Source organism: Parasteatoda tepidariorum, chromosome 6 (assembly GCF_982258835.1).
Source record: "Parasteatoda tepidariorum strain Cologne lab strain chromosome 6, Ptep-v5.0, whole genome shotgun sequence".
In the NCBI taxonomy this organism is placed as follows: domain Eukaryota; kingdom Metazoa; phylum Arthropoda; class Arachnida; order Araneae; family Theridiidae; genus Parasteatoda; species Parasteatoda tepidariorum.
In genome coordinates, this window is record NC_141760.1 from 108,789,910 (window position 1) to 108,813,051 (window position 23,142).

General features: G+C 27.6%; 2 protein-coding genes across 2 annotated transcripts in view; one reads left to right on the plus strand and one right to left on the minus strand.

Moving 5' to 3' along the window:
* LOC107437256 (long-chain-fatty-acid--CoA ligase 5) overlaps positions 1-23,142 on the minus strand; it is a 371,824-nt gene that overhangs the window by 195,701 nt on the left and 152,981 nt on the right. The window lies entirely within an intron of this gene.
* The window catches only part of LOC107452371 (guanylate cyclase 32E), a 193,791-nt gene continuing 177,418 nt past the window's right edge, over positions 6,770-23,142 (plus strand). The window contains exon 1 of the mRNA XM_043050036.3: positions 6,770-7,294. Within this exon, the coding sequence (XP_042905970.2) occupies positions 6,911-7,294 (384 nt within the window). The 5' untranslated portion in view covers positions 6,770-6,910. The remainder of the gene's footprint in view (positions 7,295-23,142) is intronic.

Genomic DNA, 23,142 nt, shown 5'->3' on the forward strand with positions numbered 1-23,142 from the left:
TGCTACAAGTTTAACAGTTTCTTCTCGAATTAATGATCGAGTACAATTTTTTTTTATTCCAATGTACTCCCTGTACATTTTTCTTCGTAGTTCGAGTTCTAAGTCTTCAAGCAAAATGCTATGCAAAATAAAGAGCAACGTTAAGTTACGTAATGCGAAAAAATTCACGAAGGAAGGAATTTGAAACTTCAGCAACGTTCGTATATATATATATATATATATATATATATATATATATATATATATATATATATATATATATATATATATATATATATATATATATATATATGTACATATATATATATATATATATATATATATATATATATATATATATATATATATATATATATATATATATATATATATATATATATGTACATATATATATATATATATATATGTACATATATATATATATATATATATGTACATATATATATATATGTACATATATATATATATGTACATATATATATATATGTACATATATATATATATATGTACATATATATATATATATATATATATATATATATATATATATATATATATATATATATATATATATATATATATATATATATATATATATATATATATATGTACAAAATATACTATATATATATATATATAATATATATATGTGTACAAAATATACTATATATAAATATATATATATATATATAGTATATTTTGGAATTTTTTTTATTTTTATAACCATCGTTGACAAGCCGACCAATTTTGGGTTTACGACAATTAATGCTCTTGCAAATTTGAACCCAATCCAGAAGACAAGGGAGCTCCTGGATCAAGTACTAGGAGAAATTTTGCCTACGTGGAGGACTTCTTTGATAGAACTAACCCGCATTTGCGTTACACGGAGAGTAAAACCACGAGAAACTCCTACGATTAACCCGACGGCAAGGGGACCTATGATCCGTCTACCACTGAGGACATTTCACGTCAGCACAGTGATCGGTGCAAGCCGGATGCGGAATTCGTATCGACCAGCCATTGGTGGGATTCGCACCCGGTTCGCCTAAAGGGAAGGCGAACTCTCTATTCCCTTAAGCCATCGTTTGAGCCATTTTGAAAGAAAGCTGCTGGTAAGTTTATAAATAGATTTGTCACGCTAAATTTTAACTCTTAAATTGCATTTTTATGAGTTGCAGAGGGGCCCTTGTGGCATTTTTTACTGCTAGTTAAACAATTAATAATTCTGGAACTAACTATGAAATGGTGATTTTTTTTTAATCCATCACATTCATATATAGTTTTTCACCGGTACGTAATTTTAAGTTTCTAAGTTTTTAAAAAATGTAACTAAAAGTTTAACAACGCAAAGCTAACGTAACGTAACGTTAATGTTAAATGTAACGTAAAGTTTATTTGAAGTTAAAACTCATCATTATTTTTCAATTTTTAAGAAAGGATTTTTTTTTCTTTTGTTTTTACAAATTGTATATCAATTCTGTGATATTTACCACTGATTTATAGAATTGATAGAGATAAAATGTTTATAAATATAGATATTAAATAAATTTTAAAAACATTATAGATTGTAAATAGATTAATATTATTATAAATGAAGAAAAAAAAACGACTTAGCTCTTTTGCTAATTAAATGTTTGACAAAAGCTTTTTTCTACCATTTAGTTTCTGAAATTTCTGTCAAATCCATAAAAACTATTTTATAATGCCTAGAGTCAAATGTCTGGAAACATTCTCAAACTTAAAAGAAAAAAAATGCATAAAATGAAAATAAAGTCGTATTTCAAAGAAGTAAATGGTGAAGTATAAATAAAATAGAGAGAGTTTTAGTGGGGTAAAAACAAGAATTAATATATTTCTTAGAAAATAAATATGGCAGGGGCATTGAAAAGGCGTTTTGAAGATTTATATCTTTGCGCCATTACTATAATTTATTGATCAGTATCTTTTCTTACAACAGGCAAAAACTTATTTATGGGTTATTAGCCGGTTACAATCTACAAAGTTACTCCACAAGAGTCATAAAAAAAGCCTTTTTCATTTTTTATAAAACATTGTTGGACTATAACCACAATAAATTAAAAAAATTTTAACATTCAAAATGTTATTTATTACTAAACATTAAATAATTTTTTTAATAGCTAAATTATAATCAAATCAGTTTTAAAAGAATAAATAATACAACAGCTGTATTAGATATTTTTAATTACTGTTTATGCTTACTTGCTTTCGTATGCCTGATTAGGCAGAGGGGTGCGATTGTTCTTGTTTTCCAGTGGGTCATCTATGGCCAAGAATTCGACTTCTGCCAATCATATGGACCCATTCATACATCCATTCATTCTTCCACAGATCGTAATTTTGACCTGAATCAGTGACCGCCCAATCTCCAATCCAGTACCCCCAGAGGTGTTGATTTGTTATGGAAACATGGAGGACTTTGCGACTCGACAGATTTAACTTGCATCAGTCACCATTTACTACACGGGGAGTCTTTGGCCGGAGGGGTTCGATCCCACGAACTCTCGGACATGGGCTACCGACAAGGCTATCCCGGCCCAATTACTGTTCTAATTTATGTTTCTAATATTTCCTGATTTTTTTTTCTGTCTTCATCTAAATTAACATAAAATATTTTCTGATATGACATAGTTTAAATAATATATGACGGCAGACAGGGTAGCTGTAGACTGACTTAGCTGTTCGATTTGAAAACTGTCAGACTTACTTTAATCTGAGACTAGCCCCCTTTCATGAAACATATTTTCTCTTTTAAAAGTATCACAAAACAGCACGAATAATTTTTAAACTGTAAGTAAATAAATCTCATTGTTAAGTCCGATGAATTTCTCTTTATACCGCACGCTTTAAAAACTTTGGTGCAATATTATTCCGAATTTGGAAAAAATCCAAAAATGGAGTGAATGAATACTTCATTTCAAGTTGATACCTAATCAAGCGTTCATATACACTTAATAGGGCGTAGTTAAATCTAAATATTAATATTTGAGAAATACACCAAGCGTAGATGCATTTACTCCATTCAGGAATCATTTTTGCCAATTTTGGCGTTCGTTTAGAAACTGTTATATCACAACGGTAGATTGTTTGCAATCAAGTATAAGGGGATGAAAGTTTGTTGTAATATCTCATGCTGCTGAATACTGCGCAGAAACAGAAGTTAATTGTAATAAAATGTATGTATGTTTTTAGATGTGTAATAAAACGATTGGGTACTAGCACTTCAGGATGAAGACCTCACACATGTGATCTATGACGTCAGCGACAGCTAATCTTTATCAGCAAAATGGCGTATTAAAGTTGAGCTAAGTTTCTCTATATAAGTTAGAATGTTAATTAACAATAAGTTAATTTATTACAGAGCCGTATCGCACATCGAATTTTTTGAAATATAATTCTTTCTCGTCTATGTCTTTTACTTAACCTAGATGTATTATTTGTTTATGTATTTCATTGTAACCGTGATATATCTTTGCTTTGTGTACCTGGCAATTTTGATGCGTATTTAGTTTATGTTTCACATGTTTTCGTGCCTGTCTGTGTGTTAAGTCTCTGTGTAAATACGTAGTGAAAGAGTTGAAATTTTTGTGAAAGAATTTAAAATGTGTCACTTAAGAGAATTATTACTTGACAGGATTGGCTTACTCGAAATAGAATGGAAAGAGTAGTTGCTAATGTAAACAAATGCCACGCTTCAACAACCAATCAGGATCGAGATACCCACACTACGTTACTTTCAGGTATCCTATTATGTTCTCACCAGAGGTTTTACATAAATCGGTCAATTGTATTCATTAATTTCATATTTGATTTCTGTTCACATCTGTTTGTTAATCTTTGTTCAAATTTTCCCTATTCTCTCTTTGCTGTGAGTAAAGACAATTTTACTTTTAAAATTAGCATATACATGCATCCTAAATTATTAATTCTTACTTCATATTGTGTCGAAAAATTAACTTTACAGACTCTTATGTGTATTATATCTGTAAATACAAATTTTATTATAATTGGATACCGAAAATGGTGGGCAGCAGTAGCGTAAAAGAACGAAGAACATTTCTACAACAAGAACTATTTGTTTTTGGTGCAGAGAAACACCATGAAACAAGAATTAAGTATGGTGTTTCATTACGCTATTTAGGAGTTGAGTATTTGCTGCTATATTTGGTGTCGACTTAGAATGAAATCTTTTTACGGTGTACGAAGCTTTTTCAAACAGTTTTTTGTATTATTCTGAGAAATTTAAATAATTGAAATTGCAAAAAACTGTCATTTTTAAAGGCAAATGCGAAGGAGAAATGATCCGACATGAAACTTTTAAGGAACAAATCATTGGTAAAGCAAAATAAAATGGAGATATTGCGTGGCTATAAAGCGGAACGAAATGTTTCATCTCATTGCATTGCTTTTTGAGTGGGGGCATGTGTAATGGAGCGATTTTAATTTTCAGAGTATATTTTATCAATGGGTTTTAAGACACCAAAAATTTTTTAAATATTTTTTGAAGAGTGCTTAATGAGGTATTTCAACAAAAAGTTCGAATTTTCGTTTCATTTCGCATTTTGTGACAGCTTTCACTTGAGAACAATGTTTACTAAACTGAAGTCATGCTTTTGAAACAGTCATCTGAAAGTAATTATAAAATATTAATATTAATATTTAATTAATCATAATTAATTAAATTATTATTGATTTAATTAATTATTGAATTAATTATATTAGTTTTTAATTAACTAAAAACTGTTTAATTAATTATAAAAGCAATTAATTAATTATAATTAAATTATTATTAATTTAATTATTTCATTAATTATATTAAATTTTAATTAATTATTAAAAACAATTAGTCATAAAATATTATTTAGATATTTAATTAATTATTAAAAAAACTAAAATAAATAACTACCTTTCTACATTAAAAAATCGTAAGCACCGCTGTTGTGTGTGTTTATTTTTACATTTTGCTTTCTTGCTCAAAAATTAGTAAAATTAGACATTAGATAAACATTAGATAAACAAAGATAAATTAGAGTTAAAACTTAAACAAATTAAAACTTGAAGTTTCAAAAGTGTGTAGTAGAAAGTACAGGAGGTATATTCAATATACTTTTTACAAGTTATTCGATAATTTTTATTAATCCAAATATTTCGGAATGATAATAAATAAATGAAATAATGAATGAATAAATAAATAAATAATTAAATAAGAAGAATTGGTCTTTCTATTACTGAAAATACTACACAATGAAATTCAATATACTTTTTACAAGTTATTCGGTAATTCATATTAATCCAGCTATTTGGGAATAAAAAACGGTTGTTTATGGTAACACGTCATTCTCGAAAACTAAACAAAATAAGATCTAGATTCTCAAAAACACACTCTGCAGTAAGAACGCGACACCTTTTTACTAGTTGATATCGGCTGAAATAACGGATTTTGACAATTTACGATAGCTTACATAAAACTCTCGAACAAAACAAAATAAATTACGAGAATACACCTGTTTAAAAAAACGCGTATTGACAGATATGTCACATTAAACCTTTCCTCCATTGTTAAAATTTAACTAAAAAAGTCGATCAATTATTTTTGTATTTATAAAAAAGTAGATTACGCGTTGAGAAAATGAAACACTCATTCAATTTAAAAGCCGAAAAAATAGGAAGTCTGTTTCAATAGCTTGTATATGCATCACTCATCTAAAAAAACCTATTCCAATAAATGTATTCTTTATTCTATAAACTCAGGAATACCTTTTCCAAGCAGAAAAGAAATAATTATATAAAAAAAGTAAGGAGGAACTTTTAAAATAGCGCCCCTCTTCCAATCTTTTAATCCAAATCTAAACTTTATTTGCCTGTCGAACCGTAACGTGTGTGGCGCCCTGCCACGCATGCGCCGCCCTCTCTCCATCTGATGAAGATTCAGTTCATCCGGAGTTTTCTATAACAAGTCGGTCATTTCTTGTGCTTTCCATCAAACAGTCAACAGGCTATTAGACGCGCTCCTCTTATTTTTTTAATTTCCGCCGGTTCGTAAATGCATTTATTTTCCCCCTTAATGTACTGATAAGATTTATTTCCCGTCAACTAATTTCCCAGTTTAAAAAATATTACTTTCTGAGGTAGGAAAATAAAATAGCGCCAATTTACTTTCGAAAATAAATTAAACTGTGTTAAATAATTAAAACGTGGAGAAGAAAAACATATAAGTTAAATTGATAATGACTTGAAACTATTTATTATGTTATGTTTTAAAGGTAAATTTGCTAGAATTTAATAAAATATCGGAGATGAATTTTAGGGGTTCATCACTTGGAAATTTTGTTTGCTAAATTATATTCGTGTTTAAAAAAAATAGGACAATGTAGTTTAAATTTATTTTCTAAAGATTAAATGTTTTTTTTTCATTCATAATAAAACTCTTGTCATTTTCAGCGAATAAAAAAGATATATATATATATACTTAAATTTTATTTGTTAAGAGTATCATAATTTTCTCCATGATTCTATAATATCTATCTATTAACTATAATTATTTGTTACCATAATTTTACAACTAAGAAAAAAAGCATAATAATTAAATATATTTTTTCGTCGTTTAAACAGTATTAATCAAGTTAAAGAATCAACAATGTTTAATTGAGAGAAATGCTCGCAATTTTAAAAAATTTATAAATTTAAAAAAAAATGTAAGGGTATTAAATAAAAAAGCATTTTTAATAAAAATGATCGTTTACATTTTAAAATAAAATGCAGCAACTCAAAAATATTTATTTTAACAGCGCTCCTTATGAATGTTACTGCTTTCAGTGATAAATAAAATAAATTTTAAATAATTAAAAATGTTAACTAAAGTGAAATATTATTAAAGAACTGTAACAGTGTAATGCTAACACCAATGAATTGGATACTGGTATCATTAGTTTGCCATGTGAGCTTATTTTTTGGAATTGCAAGAAGTAGAAACTTTACGCTTGGTTATTTAACTGGTTCCCAAAGACGGCCTGGCAACAAGGGTTATCCCAGACCGGGCTTAACTATCTCAGGTGCAATTAGTTTGGCAGTCGAAGAAATTAACCAGTTTCATCCTATTAGAAATAACCATACGTTGACTTTCACTGTTGAAGAGACTTTCGGCGAAGAATCCGAGAGTATTTTTAAGACGGCAACTTTATGGACACAGGGTGCTGCTGTTTATGTCGGACCACAAGAGACCTGTGTCCATGAAGCCAGAATGGCTGCTAGCTTTGATCTTCCCATGATTTCATACGTGAGTAATATATTTTAGTGCATTCCTTTCCCGTAAAGTTTTTTTATTAAACAAAATGTGAAAATATGAAATAAAATTTGAAAATATTAAATAAAAATGTTAAAATATTAAATAAAACGTGAAAATATTAAATAAAATGATCGCTAATAAAAAGTATCAAGAGTCATAAATAAAATGGTTTTTAGTTGACTGAATGCTAACACATTAACTTTTTTTTTCACACACTACGTTACGAAGTCAAATAAATTGTAACGTGTTTTTTTAAAAAAAAAATTCCAACAGGTTTAATTAATACGTAACAATGTTAAAAATAATAAAATAATTCCAATGGAATTAAATAAAGAGTGATGATGTTAAAGAAAAACATTTAACTGTTCCAATCAGCGTGTAAGAGTGTTAAAAATGAATTCAAACAGTGTAAAATAAAATATGACAGTGTTAAAAAAACTCTAACAGTGTTAATTAAAATTCAGCTAACTTCTATCTTCCCATGATTTCATATGTGAGTAATACATTTTATTGAATTCCATTCTAAGAAGTAGAGATTTTTTTATTTAATAAAATTCGGAAATATTAATTAAAATGATCACTAGTAATAAGGATTAAGAGTCATAAATAAAAGGGTTTTTAACTAAATGTAAAAATATAAAAAAATATGAATAAATACGTAACAATGTTGAAAATAATGAAAATAAAATAAAATAACAATTAAATAATTCCAATGGAATTAAATAAAGAGTGATGATATTAAAGAAAAACATTTAACTTTTCCAATCATAAGAGTGTTTAAAATGAATTCGAACAGTGTAAAATAAAATGTGACAGTGTTAACAAAACTTTAACAGTGTTAATTAAAGTTCAGCTAACTACGATCTTAGCATGATTTTATTTATGTGAGTAATACATTTTATTGTATTCCATTATCATGAAGTAGAGTTTTTTTTATTTATTAAAATTCGAAAACATTAAATAAAATGATCACTAGTAAGAAATATTAAGAGTCATAAATAAAATGGTTTTTAACTGACTAAATATTAAATATGAAAAAACTACACTTTACGTTACAAAGTCAAATAAATCGAAAAACAGTTTTTTTAAAAAAAAAATTTCAACAAGTTTCATTAACATGTAACAGTGTTGAAAATAATGATAATAAAATAAAATAACAATTAAATAATTTTAATGGAATCAAATAAAGACTGATAATATTAAAAAAATGTATTCAACTGACTGTTCCAATCAGCGTGTAAAAATGAATTCAAACAGAGTAAAATAAAATGTGACAGGGTTAAGAAAAAGCTAAAAAAACTGTTCATTAAAGTTCAGCTGCATAATAAATTTTTAACAATGTTAATTAAAATATCTGACTGTTTAAAAAGTAACTTTTAACAGTTTCAATTGAAACATAACGAAATTGAAAAAGAAAAATTATAACAGTGTTAACTAATATATCATAGTGTTTAGATATAATTGAGAGAATTCCATCAGTGTTGATAAAAATTTTATTTTATTTAAATAAACTTATTCAGAGGTAAATTTGATTTCAATGTTCTTGCATAAAATTAATAGGAATTATTTTGCCACGCAATACAAAAATTAACGTAAGTGATAAGAAATTCGAATTGAGATTTTATATACTTGGCATTTTTGCAAGGGAAAAAAAATAGGCGTCAAATCATTTTTCTCGAAATCTGTCGTTGAAGAATTAACTTTCTATTTTCAATTGAACAGTAGTATTTTAGAAATGATAACTTGGTGATATTTTGTTTTGTTTTGTAATAACTGCAATGTTTAAGGAATATTTTATTTTTCCAACTTACTTTAACGGAGAGAAATGATCATAACATTTACCATCAATCAGCATCATTATGATTATAATAATTGTTTTATTTTGCTTACATCATAATTATAACATTCATAATATCAATAAGATATTTATTTAAAACTAGCCGCATTTGGCGAACAGCTTGGTCACCTTTCAAAATTATCTACTTCAACATATAAACTTAAATGGAAACCAAGCTAAATGCACATCACAACTGTATTTAAATATTCTAGCTCTTGAAACCCTTCTTCAATCCTAATATCTAAATTAGTTTTGACCTATTTATTAATAAAATTTTTTTCACCTTCCACCTGTTTCCCTAGAGGAAATACTTTGATATCAATTTAAATTAATTTCATGAGTTGATTGAGATATTACCAAAGTTCTCTATGTATTAAATTTTAGTCATAATTTAAAATTTGGCCGTCAGCCGTTAAATCATTCAAACGAACGTAAATATGAGTTTGGGACACTTTAGCATAGTAGACAACAGAAGTATTAAAATTATTTCCATTTCTGATCTGAGATAAAATAGAAAACTCATCCCAATCCTACGTACTGAACTATTTCCTCACGCACTTCTCCAGCCCTAACTTGAGTATCGACGTATGTATATATATAATTTCTTCATCAGCTCACACGATTATATCCGCAAAAAGGAGTGCATTCTAATATTGTATTAATATAGTCGAAGCAAAATATATCAATACAATGTGAGGAGCACTTAATTTTTTGAAAGAACAAAATAGAATAGAACACATTAAGTAAAAAATATCACGTAAAAATCCGAACAAAACATAAAACTCAATCTATAAAGCGAGTAGCGAATTCAAATGAACTTTACATAAACGGGAAAATTTTCAAGAATAATTTAAAATATTTTCGTACTAAGATTGCTAGATTACATAATGTGGAAACAGAGGCGAAAATTGACGTAAAAGCGTAAATAGAGGGATTTTGTTTTATAACGCGTTCTTACTGCAGTACTGAAGCATTTTTGATTTGTTAGTTACTTATTGATTTTCTTAATTTTTGCGGTTTTCTCCTTTTGTATTGATTTATTTTGCTGTATATATATATATATATATATATATATATATATATATATATATATATATATATATATATATATATAGCACAATAAAAACAAAACCGAACTAAAAACGGAAACAAAAAGAAAACGAAAGTAAGTTGATAGTAGATAATATCAAGCGCTAAAGCTGCTTTAAATATGATCACTATAACATAGCACAATAAAAACAAAGAGAAAAACGAAGAAAATTAATAAGTTTTATTAACTGTGCATAAGCTGCAAGTATATAGAACTCATAAAATAAGCTAAAATATTGAGAAAATATGGAAAATAATAAAAAATAATGACAAGAGAAGAATATTATTAAAAATAATTTTTCATAAGTATTTAAAAAAATATAAATTTTGATATCTAAAAAAAAATAAAATAAAATAAAAAAAAATTAAAAATTCGGAAAACAATACAAAGAAAAGATATAATCTGTTCATCAGCCCACACGATTATATACGCAAAAAGAAGTGCTTTCTAATACTGTATTAGTATAGCCAAAGCAAAATATATCAATACAATAGTGTGAGGAGCACTGAAAAAAATTGAAACGAAATTAGAACACATTAAGTGAAAAATATATACGAAAAAATAAACAAATATATCAAGCAAAAAACAGAAATTAAAATGTGAAGAGATTAGAGAACAGTACACGAAAGGAAGTCTACATAGTGAGGAGCGAATAAAATGAACTTACGCGTACCGGTATCTTTCAAGAATGATTTAAAATATTTTCGTAATAAGATTACCAGATTACAGAATATGAAAACAGAAGCATAAATAAAGTTATATCTTATGGCACGCTCTTACTGCAATACTGCAGCGCGTCTAATTTGTTATATATATATATTTCGCTTTGAAAGGAACATTGTAATTTCGTAGTGTAGGCTGTTCCTTATTAAAAATAGTACAAGAACATGACGAAAAATAGAATTTTGTTTAAGTAAAGACAGAAGGCCCAAAAATTAGAACATTAGTTTCTGGAGGATAGAATAGCGAGTTTAAGCTAGGAAAGGAGCTTGGAATGAGTTTGACCTCTTAAGAAATAATATGCAAGCTTATTCGTCAGAACTTCGTCAGTCACGCGATTAAAATTAATTAAATTTAGTATTTCGTCCAAAACTTCACTATATAATGCATTTATAAGCGAAGTATTACAACAATAACGTTCATATAAATGTAACCAAATATTTGCTTATAACTTTGTAGAACATAATTTTGTAATAATTAATAAAAATAATATAAATCTTTTCTTGTTGAAAAGATCTGAAATATAAAAAAAATCAAACCAACATTCCACAATTTGCGAAAAGTTCTTTTCTAAAAATAAACTAGATCTGTAAAGTTTAAGACCAGTAAGACCTGTTTTAGGCCTGTAAAGTTTTCTAAACTTATTTAATTATTCAGTCATGCATGAATGAAAAAACAATGTCAGCAGGCTTAATTATCATTGTTACATTGTTGAAACCCTTTTTATTTATGGCGAGTTTGAAATTCACTAATCATTCAAATATTTCGCTTATTATTTCGTTAATAATTATGTATTTTCACAAATATTGCGAGTAAAGTTATTCACAGCATATGAAGTACACTTAAAAAAACATTTATGACAAGTAATATAATTCAAAGAGTTTATTTTTCCAAATAATATTTAAAATCTTTCAATGAAATGGAAATTAGCATTTAAAATCTTTATAGAAAATGATATTCTTTATTGCGAAAAATATAAATATACGTGCGTTATCCATTGATAACGTTTGATAGTCTAAGTTGGGTAAAATATTCCTAACTAGACGAAAAGAAAACAGGGTTTTAAATTTGTTCACTAAGCTCAATTGAGAAGAAAACATGACTAAAGAAACATTCTATATGAAAAGTTCCATGTTTCAAAGAACCATTTAAATATGTTATCGTGAATGACCGAATGTCGACTTTCACCGGTGAATGTCAACAATCACATAGTCACTTTGGTGAATGTCCGAAATATTTGTTATATCCAATTTGATATTCATTTATTCGTTGATATCATTATATTTATTTGATATTTTAATATCTGCTGAGGATAGATTAGGAGAAACATCAGTGTTCGGAGTACCAGGCAAATGTGCACCGAGTAGTGGCACTTAACCTTAAAAAAATATCAGTGTAGGGTATACCGGGCAGTAGCACTTAACTAGACCTAGTATACATTTCTGATATTTACAAAAGCGACTGTGTGATTGTCGACATTCACCGGTGGAAGTCAACAACCACCCATTTCTGTCATTCGCAGTAACAAATATTTTTCTCAATAACGAGTAACAAATATTCGCAGTAGCAAATATTTTCTCAATAACGAGTAACAAATATTCGCAGCAACGAATATTTTCTCAATAACGAGTAACAAATATTCGCAGTAACAAATATTTTCTCAATAACCGAGTAACAAATATTCGCAGTAACAAATATTTTCTCAATAACGAGTAACAAATATTCGCAGTAACAAATATTTTCTCAATAACGAGTGACAAATATTCGCAGTAGCAAATATTTTCTCAATAACGAGTAACAATTATTCGCAGTAACAAATATTTTCTCAATAACGAGTAACAAATATTCGCAGCAACGAATATTTTCTCAATAACGAGTAACAAATATTCGCAGTAACAAATATTTTCTCAATTTTTTAAGATAAAATAATTCTTTTGAACTAGAGCCAATTTTTCGATTTTAAGAATGTCAAAAATCATTCGATTACATAATGCAATTCTGATCATTCACAGTAACATAATATTTCATTCGTAATTACAAAATTTAGGAAATTATCAGTAATTTTTCGAAGTCTCATACATTGAAATAAAAAGAACTTGCACTTAGATACATTAAAAAAATATAGGACTCCAAAAATAAGGGCAGAATATAAAAATCAAAAAGAAAACGACATTACATGGAAATATCAGCTCTGAAAAGCTATTGTGAATATTATTATATGATGAAAATTGTTGACTTTCTTAATTTGTTTTAACTTTCATTACTTATTTTTAATTTTTGTTAAAACTTTCTTAATTTGTTTTCATGTACTATTTCTGATTATTTCTTAGTGAGAAATTTAGGTTTATCAATTTCAAAAGACACTTCAGATAGTACCTTTAAAATTTTGTATGGTCCAGAATAATGTTGGACTTAATTTCATCGTGTTAGGATAATGGAATTCTTTATAAATTACTAAATCATTAACTTTAAAATTAGGCTTCAAAAATGAGTTTCATAAGGAATTTTTGTTTTTGTACAAAACTCTTCGGTATTTTTGACAGCTATTTTTCTTGTTTCAACAACTGGGGGATAAATGTTTTGATTTAGAACATATTAACAAGGTAATTTTCCATAAATTAAATAGGTAGAAGGAAATTAAGTTTACAGAGTGAGGGGAGCAATTATATTCATGTGTTTACTTCGTCTAATAATAATTTTGTTCACGGAACTTTCTAAGAGTTTTCATTGATTTTACACCTTAACCTTTAGATTTGTCTACTTTTCTATTTGTTTGCGGATGATAAGCTGAAGTTAATAACTGTTTAACATTATATAGTTTCTAAAAAAATTTTCTAAATTCAGATGCTGTAAACGCGGCATCACTATCGCTTAAAATTTTTATCCAGTACTTGAAATTTTTAAAAACAATTTGTATATGTTTCAGTTATTACATTTTCAGACGAAAAAGTACAAAGATATCAAGTAGCACAATCAATTACTAAATACAAATATTTTTTTAGAGTTACAGTAATTGAATTAGCCGACAGTATCAATTGATAAAATTTACAATAGTTGCTCCGTAAGGGGCATACTTAGTAACTACCCAAAATGTTTTGGTGAGATATTTTTTTTAAATTTGGCAAGTTTCGCAACATTTCACATAGTTTGAGATATCAGTTATTTAGGCTAAAAGTAGAAAGGTGAAATTAAAGCAATATTTTTTTTAATACGAACATGACCAAATTGATTATGAGTTTTTTCTAATATATTTGTTCTTAAAGAAAATGGTATTACTATTTTATGCAAAACTTTTTTTTCTTAATCGTTAACAAACCATTAATTGTTATGTATTTAGGATAATTTAAATTATCGTTTCATTGTGCTTCGTTAATTTCATCAGGAGTTACAATTGGATTATTATAAAATAACCCAAACAGTACGTATAGAACTTTATGATTATTGTGACCCTAATAAAAAAATAATTGACAAAATAAAAAGAATTGACGAAATTCTTTATATTTATTTGGCAACCATGGCAGTGTTGAATAAAATTTCTAATATCTTAATTAATATTTTCCCATATATTTATCAAATTTTGAATCCCAGGGTGACTGAATTTTTCCTGAGTAGTGTAAGCAAATTATGTCTTAAAGAAAATGGAACAACAATTCTGTTAAAACTCCTTCTACACAAACATAATTGATTTCAGTATAATTTTAAATTAAACTATCGTTTCGTTCACTGGGGAAAAGTGTTTTCTATTGTCTAAATCAATAATATTAACTATTATTTCGAACTTCAGACGAAGTGTGTTATTGTATTTTTTGATTGGCTTGCTTTTTTAATATTGAAGTTGGCTATGAAAAACTAATATTGTGCAAGTTTAGATACTAAAATGTTCTTTCTCCAATCGAAAATTTCAAAATTTAAGGTCATTTCTTTAAAAATGAAATGTAAGTATGTTTTAAGGGGCTTATCTAAAAAAAGCAACAACATCCCCAAAGTTTTGTTTCACAATATTATTAGGATATCATTGCCTGGTTAAGAACATGCACTCGTTTCTGTGGAGCATTGTTGCATTTTAGAGTTCTGTTAAATTTAGTGAAAAGTTTTTGGCATTTTTCTGCTTTGAAAATCTTGTTTAAACAACAGCACCCTAATTATTTCTTCACTGAATATTAAAGTTCACTTTTAGGACACGCTCTGTGAGATCCAGCACTTTTCTGAGTTATCGATGCTTTTAGTAGACATGCCACTCAAACTTCCAAAAAATGGAAAATGGGCATTGTTTTATTTAACTTTTGGCAAACCAGCATCGTCGCAAAAAAAGAAAAAAAACTAGCTGTACTATTTTGCAGGTGCATGTATCGAGTTTGTGATTGTCAACATTCCCCGGTGAAAGTCAACAACCACCCATTTCAGCTATTCACAGTCATATACCTATCATTACGTATTACATTATTTAATTAAGTAGCTTTTAATCATGACTTAATTATAATCAAGTGACTTAATCAAGTAATTTGTAACTTAATCAAGCAATTTGATTAAGTAAGTCTCAGAGCTTGCATCTCTGCCTTTTATTAGAGAGAAGTTTTGATCCTTTTACACTACTAATAAAGGTTGTGAAGTACAGAAAATATTATAAAACTTTTTAAAATTCTTATGGTACTATGCGACAATATTTTCATAGGCCCTGGGCTATCCATTTAATAACATACTTGGAGAAATGATTGACAACAAAAACAGTGACTTATATGTATTAGCAGTGAGGTTAAATGTATTAGCAATCGAACGTCTCAGTGTTTACTATCCATAACTATATCTTTTAATTACAGATAGATCTTATGAATTCCTTTTATTCTAGCTTATTTTGAAAGGGAAAAATCATCGTTATTTTCTCAAAAATTAGGAGGGTCGTGATTTTTAGCACAGAATTCATATGCAACTTCAGTAATTTTTTACTTGAAAATGGAATAAGGCCTCATTGAACTTTTCTTTTTAACGTGTCAGTACATACATTTACCAACAAAATGGTATAGCTAGTTTTGTTTTGAATAGCAATGCTGTTTTGCAAAAAGCTAAATAAAACAATGCCCATTTTGCATTTTTGGAAGTTGAATAGCTAAATCGAAAACATCGATAACTCAGAACAGTTGTTGGATAACAGAGCTTTTTCTCAAAGTGAACTTTAAGATTCAGTAAAGAAATCATTGGGGTGCTGTTGTTATTTATCAAGATTTTCAGGAAAGGTCCAAAAACAGAAATTTTCACTAATTTGGACAATGCATAACACTGAAAAGCTATAGTGAGCCATAGAAACGAGTGCATGTTCATAACTAGACAGCGATATACTAATAATATAACAAAACAAAACTTTGGGGGTGTTATTGCTTTCTTTAGATAAGCTCCTTAAAAAATATTTATATTTCACTTTTAAAGAAATGACCTTGTACTTCATCGTATTTATCATTAAAAAAAATCTGTAAAATTTACGGAAGACGGTAATTTTTTTCACTATATTGGATTCGGGAAATTCCGTCAACATACCTTCGACAAAGCGGGCACTCATTATCATATTTTGTTTCAGAAATAATTGAAAATTCAAGATTATTTTCAATTTTTTTCTATTTAAATGTTTTTTAAGTACATTTTCTTTAAGTTTACTATTTTTCTTAAAGTTTACTTTGTTTTCATTTTTGTTTATTTTCATGGTCCAAAACTTTATTAGCATTTTCTTTAACACTAATGTTATTTCATTTTGATTTAATATTCTCTCTTTCTTTTTCCCATTTTTATGTATGACCTAATTACTTTATCGGTACTATTAAATTATCAGTTTTCTCCGATTTTGCAATACGACCTGTTTAATACAATTAATCACCAATTGAAATCCTTTGCATGATTTTAAACCCAAATATTACGTAAGATAAATCAGTTTTTAAAACATAAAATTCAACTCACCTAGCTATTTTTTCTATTTTTAAATTTAAAGTGCAAGTTTGGTTAAGTTGCAAATTACCTTTGGTTTGTTTTACAAAGTTTTTCCTTCTTTTTCGACAACAAGTTTTTAAAAAATTTAATTGGGAATATATTTAGAGTAGAGTCAGGTGGGGTAGAGTAGGTATAAAATCAGGTTCCCCCCCTTTTTTTTTTTAAAAAAAAGGCTCTAAAACAAAATCTCTAAATATTTTTTAACTGAAAGCTTTGATGAACAAAAAATTTATATGAATTGGACTCATATTTATTAAATATTAAGAGCAACTTATCTTTTTTTATTGTGTTCTTACGGTAATGCATTCAAAATGACATGTTTTTCTGCACCCATTTTACCTCAACCTGGGGAAAAGTGGGAATAAGTTCTAAAATTAGCTTATATTTCACTAAAAACATGTTCAAATATTATTTTAGAAGTTGTTCATGATTATATATAAAAAAATAATTTCGAAAAATATTTTTTCTTCGTTTTATTAAATCAGAAAGTTTCATGGCTATCAAAATTATGTTTCACTTCGAATGCATTTTAGTTTGCTTAACTCTACACAATTTCGTCAAAAAGTAAGAAAAATTGAAATAGTATTTTTGTTTGTTTGAAATATAAATGAGCGTGTAAAAATTAATGTCAATAGCGGTAACTTAAAGTGTTTTTACTATTTATAGTAGATATTGTAGTTTTATTCAGTTTAGTTACTTTAAGGAAATTGTTTTGTTTTCCATGAAAAAACTGCCATATGACGGCAGAAACTTAAATATATCTTTAATATGCTTCCTAAGCATCTACATGCATCTAAGCATTAATATGCATCTTTAAATATGCTTCCTAAGTTTTACCATTATGCAATTTAGATTTTTTTTTAATTTCATGATATATCTGTTATATTGTTATCTCCTTATCATTCTTCTGTTTAACAAAAATAGAATTTAATAGAAATTTTGTCTTCATTGCTAAAATTACTATATAGGGCTATATAATCAAGTGAATAAATTATTTTTTTAGCTATTTCATCATAAAATATAGAGAATTAGATACAATTACCAATGTATAACACAGAAATTAAAAAAAAAAACAATATCCCTATTATTCAACTCTTATTTAAGCATAATCATATGACCACTTCACCCCATCCAAGAAAACAATTCATAATAAGTAGAATATTGAAGTTAATTCTAAGATGCCCATCTACCAGTTTGAACTAAAATCAATAGTTTTTGCCAGTTATTAATGATATTAGATAAAAGTTCGTCAACAGCTTAACTGGACATACTATATGCATAAGTTGATCATAAACAGATAGTTTCTAAAACAGAAATAAAAATACTTGCTAGAATCCCAGTAAATGTCTCTAAAAATATTGTATAATTTATCTCAGTTTAAAAAGACAAAATAGACTTTTTTAAACATTTACCCACTTTACTGCACCTGACCCTACAATCTGTGTCGACATTTAAAAAGATATTATTATAAGTCACAATCGGGTGTTAGTTATTATTAATGCTTTCATTTTTTATTTTGAACATATCCAGAAATTAATAATTGACAATTTTGTATTTGGACTCCTTCTTATTTACCTTTATGCCTGGACTGATTCTCAGCCATAAAGAAATTTGGTTTGTTTATACAATTTTAGCCTAAATGATAAGCATTGGTAACTCTTAGCTTATCACAGTATTTACATGGCTTAGGAGGTAACTCCTGAGAAACCAGGGCACAACAACTTGTTTTTTTTGTTTATTTATAATAAATTATTAATCACTTTTCTTATGAAATTTAAGTTTATATTGGGCTTGTTGGTTGAAATGTTTATCTGGTCGGGAAAAATTTTGATTTTATTGTCAATTATTATAATAATTTGAACTAGCTGAGTTATTAATAAATGGCCGCCTTGGCGTCCAGCCTTGAATATGCTGTCTATACAATTAAATTTGGATTCCGGCATTTTTTGTTTAGTCTCAATTCGGGGTAAGACTGTGGGAACATCATGAATTATTTTCGAAAAAATTGTGAGCCATTCAATCGGGGTTTTGAGTTCTTTTAAAACCAAAAGTGCTTTGATTTGTGGGTGTAATCCTATAGATAGGTTCTCAATTATATGCTCATTACTCAAATTTATTTTTGGACCCAACTCTACCTTTTCGGTAAAATATGAATTTAGGTCTTTAACTTTAATTTTGTTGTCTATATCCACTAAATTTTTATTATGACATTTTTTTTTCATTTTGAGGCAAGACAGTAGGGACATCATGAATAATTTCAGGAAATGATTGTAAGCCATTCAATAAGGGTTTTAGTTCTTTTAGAAAGAAAAGTGTCTTAATTCGTGAGTTTAATCTCTTCGACAAAACTCTTAAAATCAAAATAAAATGATGTTATTTCAATTAAGGTATTTTTCCCTTCTATGCCACAAGAATTATCACATTCGAGTAACGTTAAGAGAATATCCCGTTCTTTTTCTTTTCTGTCAGATTTCAACAGTAAATGTGGCGCCTTTTCATTATTTTTATGTTCGCCAAAGCAGAAATGTTGTCCCACTGAAAATCAAAAACCAAAACAAAATCACTTTACGCATCATCCCTAATTAACTTCTATTTTCGGACACTGAGGAATAAACAATCCTCTTTCGTTGATTTTTCTCATACACGCAATATCACGTTTGTTGAAATTCCGCGAAAAGATAATCAAACGTAGAATTCGGATTTTGTGAAGGATCAAGACCGCATTTTCTCCCTTTACAGGATGTTTTCCGAAGTAAATAGAAGCGAATATCGTTACGAAAATCAAACACGGTATGATACGGCAAACTAATCAAAATTTCTTCACGCAGCTCATATGCTACACTGTTGAACTCCGACAATAATAGAAAGAAAGTAGTAAGGGAAAATATTTTATAAAAAAAGGAAAAATATTAAAAAAATCATAATTTTTTTAATTATTAAAAAATTAAAAAAATATATAATTTTTTTTTTAATAATACAAAATTTTATTTACAAAATTTTTATTTTGACATTTTTTGTTTATTTTCATTTTGATGTAAGAATCATGAATAATTTCAGATATGATTGTAAGCCATTCAATAAGGGTTTTTAGTTCTTTTAGAACGAAAAGTGTCTTAATTGGCGAATTTAATCCCTTCGTTTTTTTGAGCTCCGATAATAATATGAAGAAAGTAAAGTAAAATATATTATAAAAGAAAAGAAGAAAAAATATTTAAACTATTGAAAAAATATAATATTTTTAAAAATATTAAAAAAATTATAATTTTTTTCTTAATATAAAAAAAACATTTTTTTTAAATTGTTAAAAAATTAAAAAATGTTTAGAGAGATAGATAAACTCGAAAGCTAGAAAACAAAATACGAAAAATAGGTAACATCGTCGTCAGCTCACACGGTTACATCCTCAAATTAGAGAGCATTCTAATATTGTATTATTATAGCCAAGGCAAAATACAAAATTACAATATTTGAAAGCACTCTAATTTGTGAATATAATCGTGTGAGCTGATGACGAAATTATGTATTTTTCTTATTTTGTTTTCTGACTTTTTAAATTTTATTTCTGACTATTAAATTTTATTTCTGTCTCTTTTTTATATTTGTTAAATATTTTTCAAAAAAAAAATATATTGTATTTATTAAATTTTTCTTCTACTTATTTCATCTAACAAGTTTTACAATGGTCTGCCAGATCTTTTGTTGTCATCGACTGAGGAAATATCATTATATCCTCTGATAGTTCTGTAAATTAAATATATCATCACTCTAGGGCTTTCAAGTTTCTGAAAATTTCTCACGGCTGCTATTGTTTGATAAATTTATTAATCACGATTTCTCTAAATTTCTTCATTCTATTTAGGTAAAAAAAAGTTATAAGTAGAACAACATTTTAACTTGCAATAACTTAGATATACTTTATACTTACTAAAAGAAGTTTGGAAAACCCAGAATATATATATATATATATATATATATATATATATATATATATATATATATATATATATATATATATATATATATATATATATATATATATATATATATATATATATATATATAATACAAAAATAATAAATACTTTTGTATTAATAAAAGAATTAAAACTCTTTCGGTTTCATAAAATGTCTTTGTTAAAGAGTAAGCGTAGAGATATTCTATTTTTGGAATTCAAGGCTGAAAACACACCATTGAATAATAATTAGATTTATATTTGAAAGGAGGAGTTATTTTTAGAATCTTGTCCCTCTGGCACTTCCATATTAGGAAGCATTAAATGATTTTCCATAGTGCGTAGAGTTACAATGGCATGTACGACTGTAACCTAATTGCACCAAAATCTGTTTGTATTTAATGCGAGACAGATTGTTTTCGCAAGTCTCTTGCTGAATAACCTGTTCCACAAAACATCTGTCGGAACCGGAGTTTCCGGAGATGTTTTGTGGAACAGACATCCCCCTCCTTTGCAGGAGTGGGGATGTGAACTGTTATAACCACCAGCATATCTTTTAATAAATCTTTTGATAACTTATTATGGTTTTGACTGCATTTCTTACTATGAATACACCAATGATAACAGATCATTTCGAAGGTTCATTTGTATAAAAATGCAAAATTATTCTAAATAAATACTTAAAGTATAACTCTTTAACGCTAATGCAATTATAATTTAAGTAAACCTAACAAAATGAATCTAATTAAAAATTTTACGCATAACTTAATTTTGTACTTACTTAAGTGATAACTTATCGTAATCATTTTGGAGACTTAACATTTACCGAAGAAAAAAAGAACAAACATCAAAGCTATTGCGGTTAGCTAATTCTAATAAATAATAATAACAAGAATGGTAAGTGAATGAATGAAAATAATTAATGAAAATAAGACTAAGGGGAAAAAGTATAAATTAAGGAAAATAATAAAACGATGTTCACTTGGATAAATGTTGCGCTTATTTGACAAAATCTCAGTTACGTTCTGGCAGAAAATATACAGATATAGATTATATATTATAATGAAAACAATCTTTTTACATCGTTTTCTTGAGCCTGTCGCCAAACGAGTTCATATAAATAGGATTCAAGATGATGTCGCGATGTTCCACGTTGTTTTTTATTGCTCCATTTGGCGAAACCCCATATTCTTTTCGATCGTTTGGGTGTGGGCACCTGTTTCGGGGTCGGTGAAGTTGTAGCAGTGTAACATTTGGAAACTCATTCACACGGAAAAAAATAATAAAATTAGTTACTGTAGAAACAGAATAATAGATAAACTTTTCAAAGAGTATACATTTAACCTTCTATCAAAGTCGAAAATTTTATTAAAAAAGGATAATTAAATGGAAAAATGTAGAAAAAAATTCTCAACTATTTGCTAAACTTACAGAAAATTTTAATAGTTTCATAGATGGTTGTAGGTAGTTAGATAGAAAAGATTGAAATCCCATTACATGAAGCAAGCTATGATGATTGATAAAATTAGAAAATTGAGAGGAGGCATCAAAAAGTTCCATCGAAAAGTCTTCCATAAAGACAAATGTCTCCCAATTCTTGATCAAGGAGTTCACTTGTCTTCTAGATTGGGTTCAAAATTACAATTTTAAGGAGTTGAACGTTGATAATCGTAAACTCAAGAGTTGGATCTGCTGTTCAACACCGGTTATAAAATAAAATAAAAATAATTTAGAAAACAAAAATATTTGTGTAAAAAAATATGGCCTTGTGTAGAAGAAAAATATTAAACTGCAGTATGAACTGGGTTCGAATCCCAGCGATGGCTGGTCGATAAAAATTCCGCATCCGGTTTGCACAATTGCTGACGTAAAATATCCTCAGTGGTAGACGGATCATGAGTTAGAGTCTCCTTGCAGTCAAGCTAACAGTGAGAGGTTTTCGGGGCTTTCCTCTCTATGTAACGCAAAGACGGGTTAGTTCCATCTAAAAGTTTTCCACAAAGACAAATTTCTCCATATACTTGATCTTGGAGTTCACTTGTCTTCTGGATTCGGTTCAAAAATACAAAGCTAAGTAGTTGAACGTAGGCAGTCGTAAACTCTGAGTTGGATCTGCTGTTCAACGCTGGTTATAAGACAAAATAAAAATAATTTGGAAGACAAAACTATTTGTGCAAAAAAATATAACCTTGTGTGGAAGAAAATAATAATCTGGAGGAATTTTAAAAAAATCTGTACTAAAACTTTTTATTAAGTGGTACCTAAAA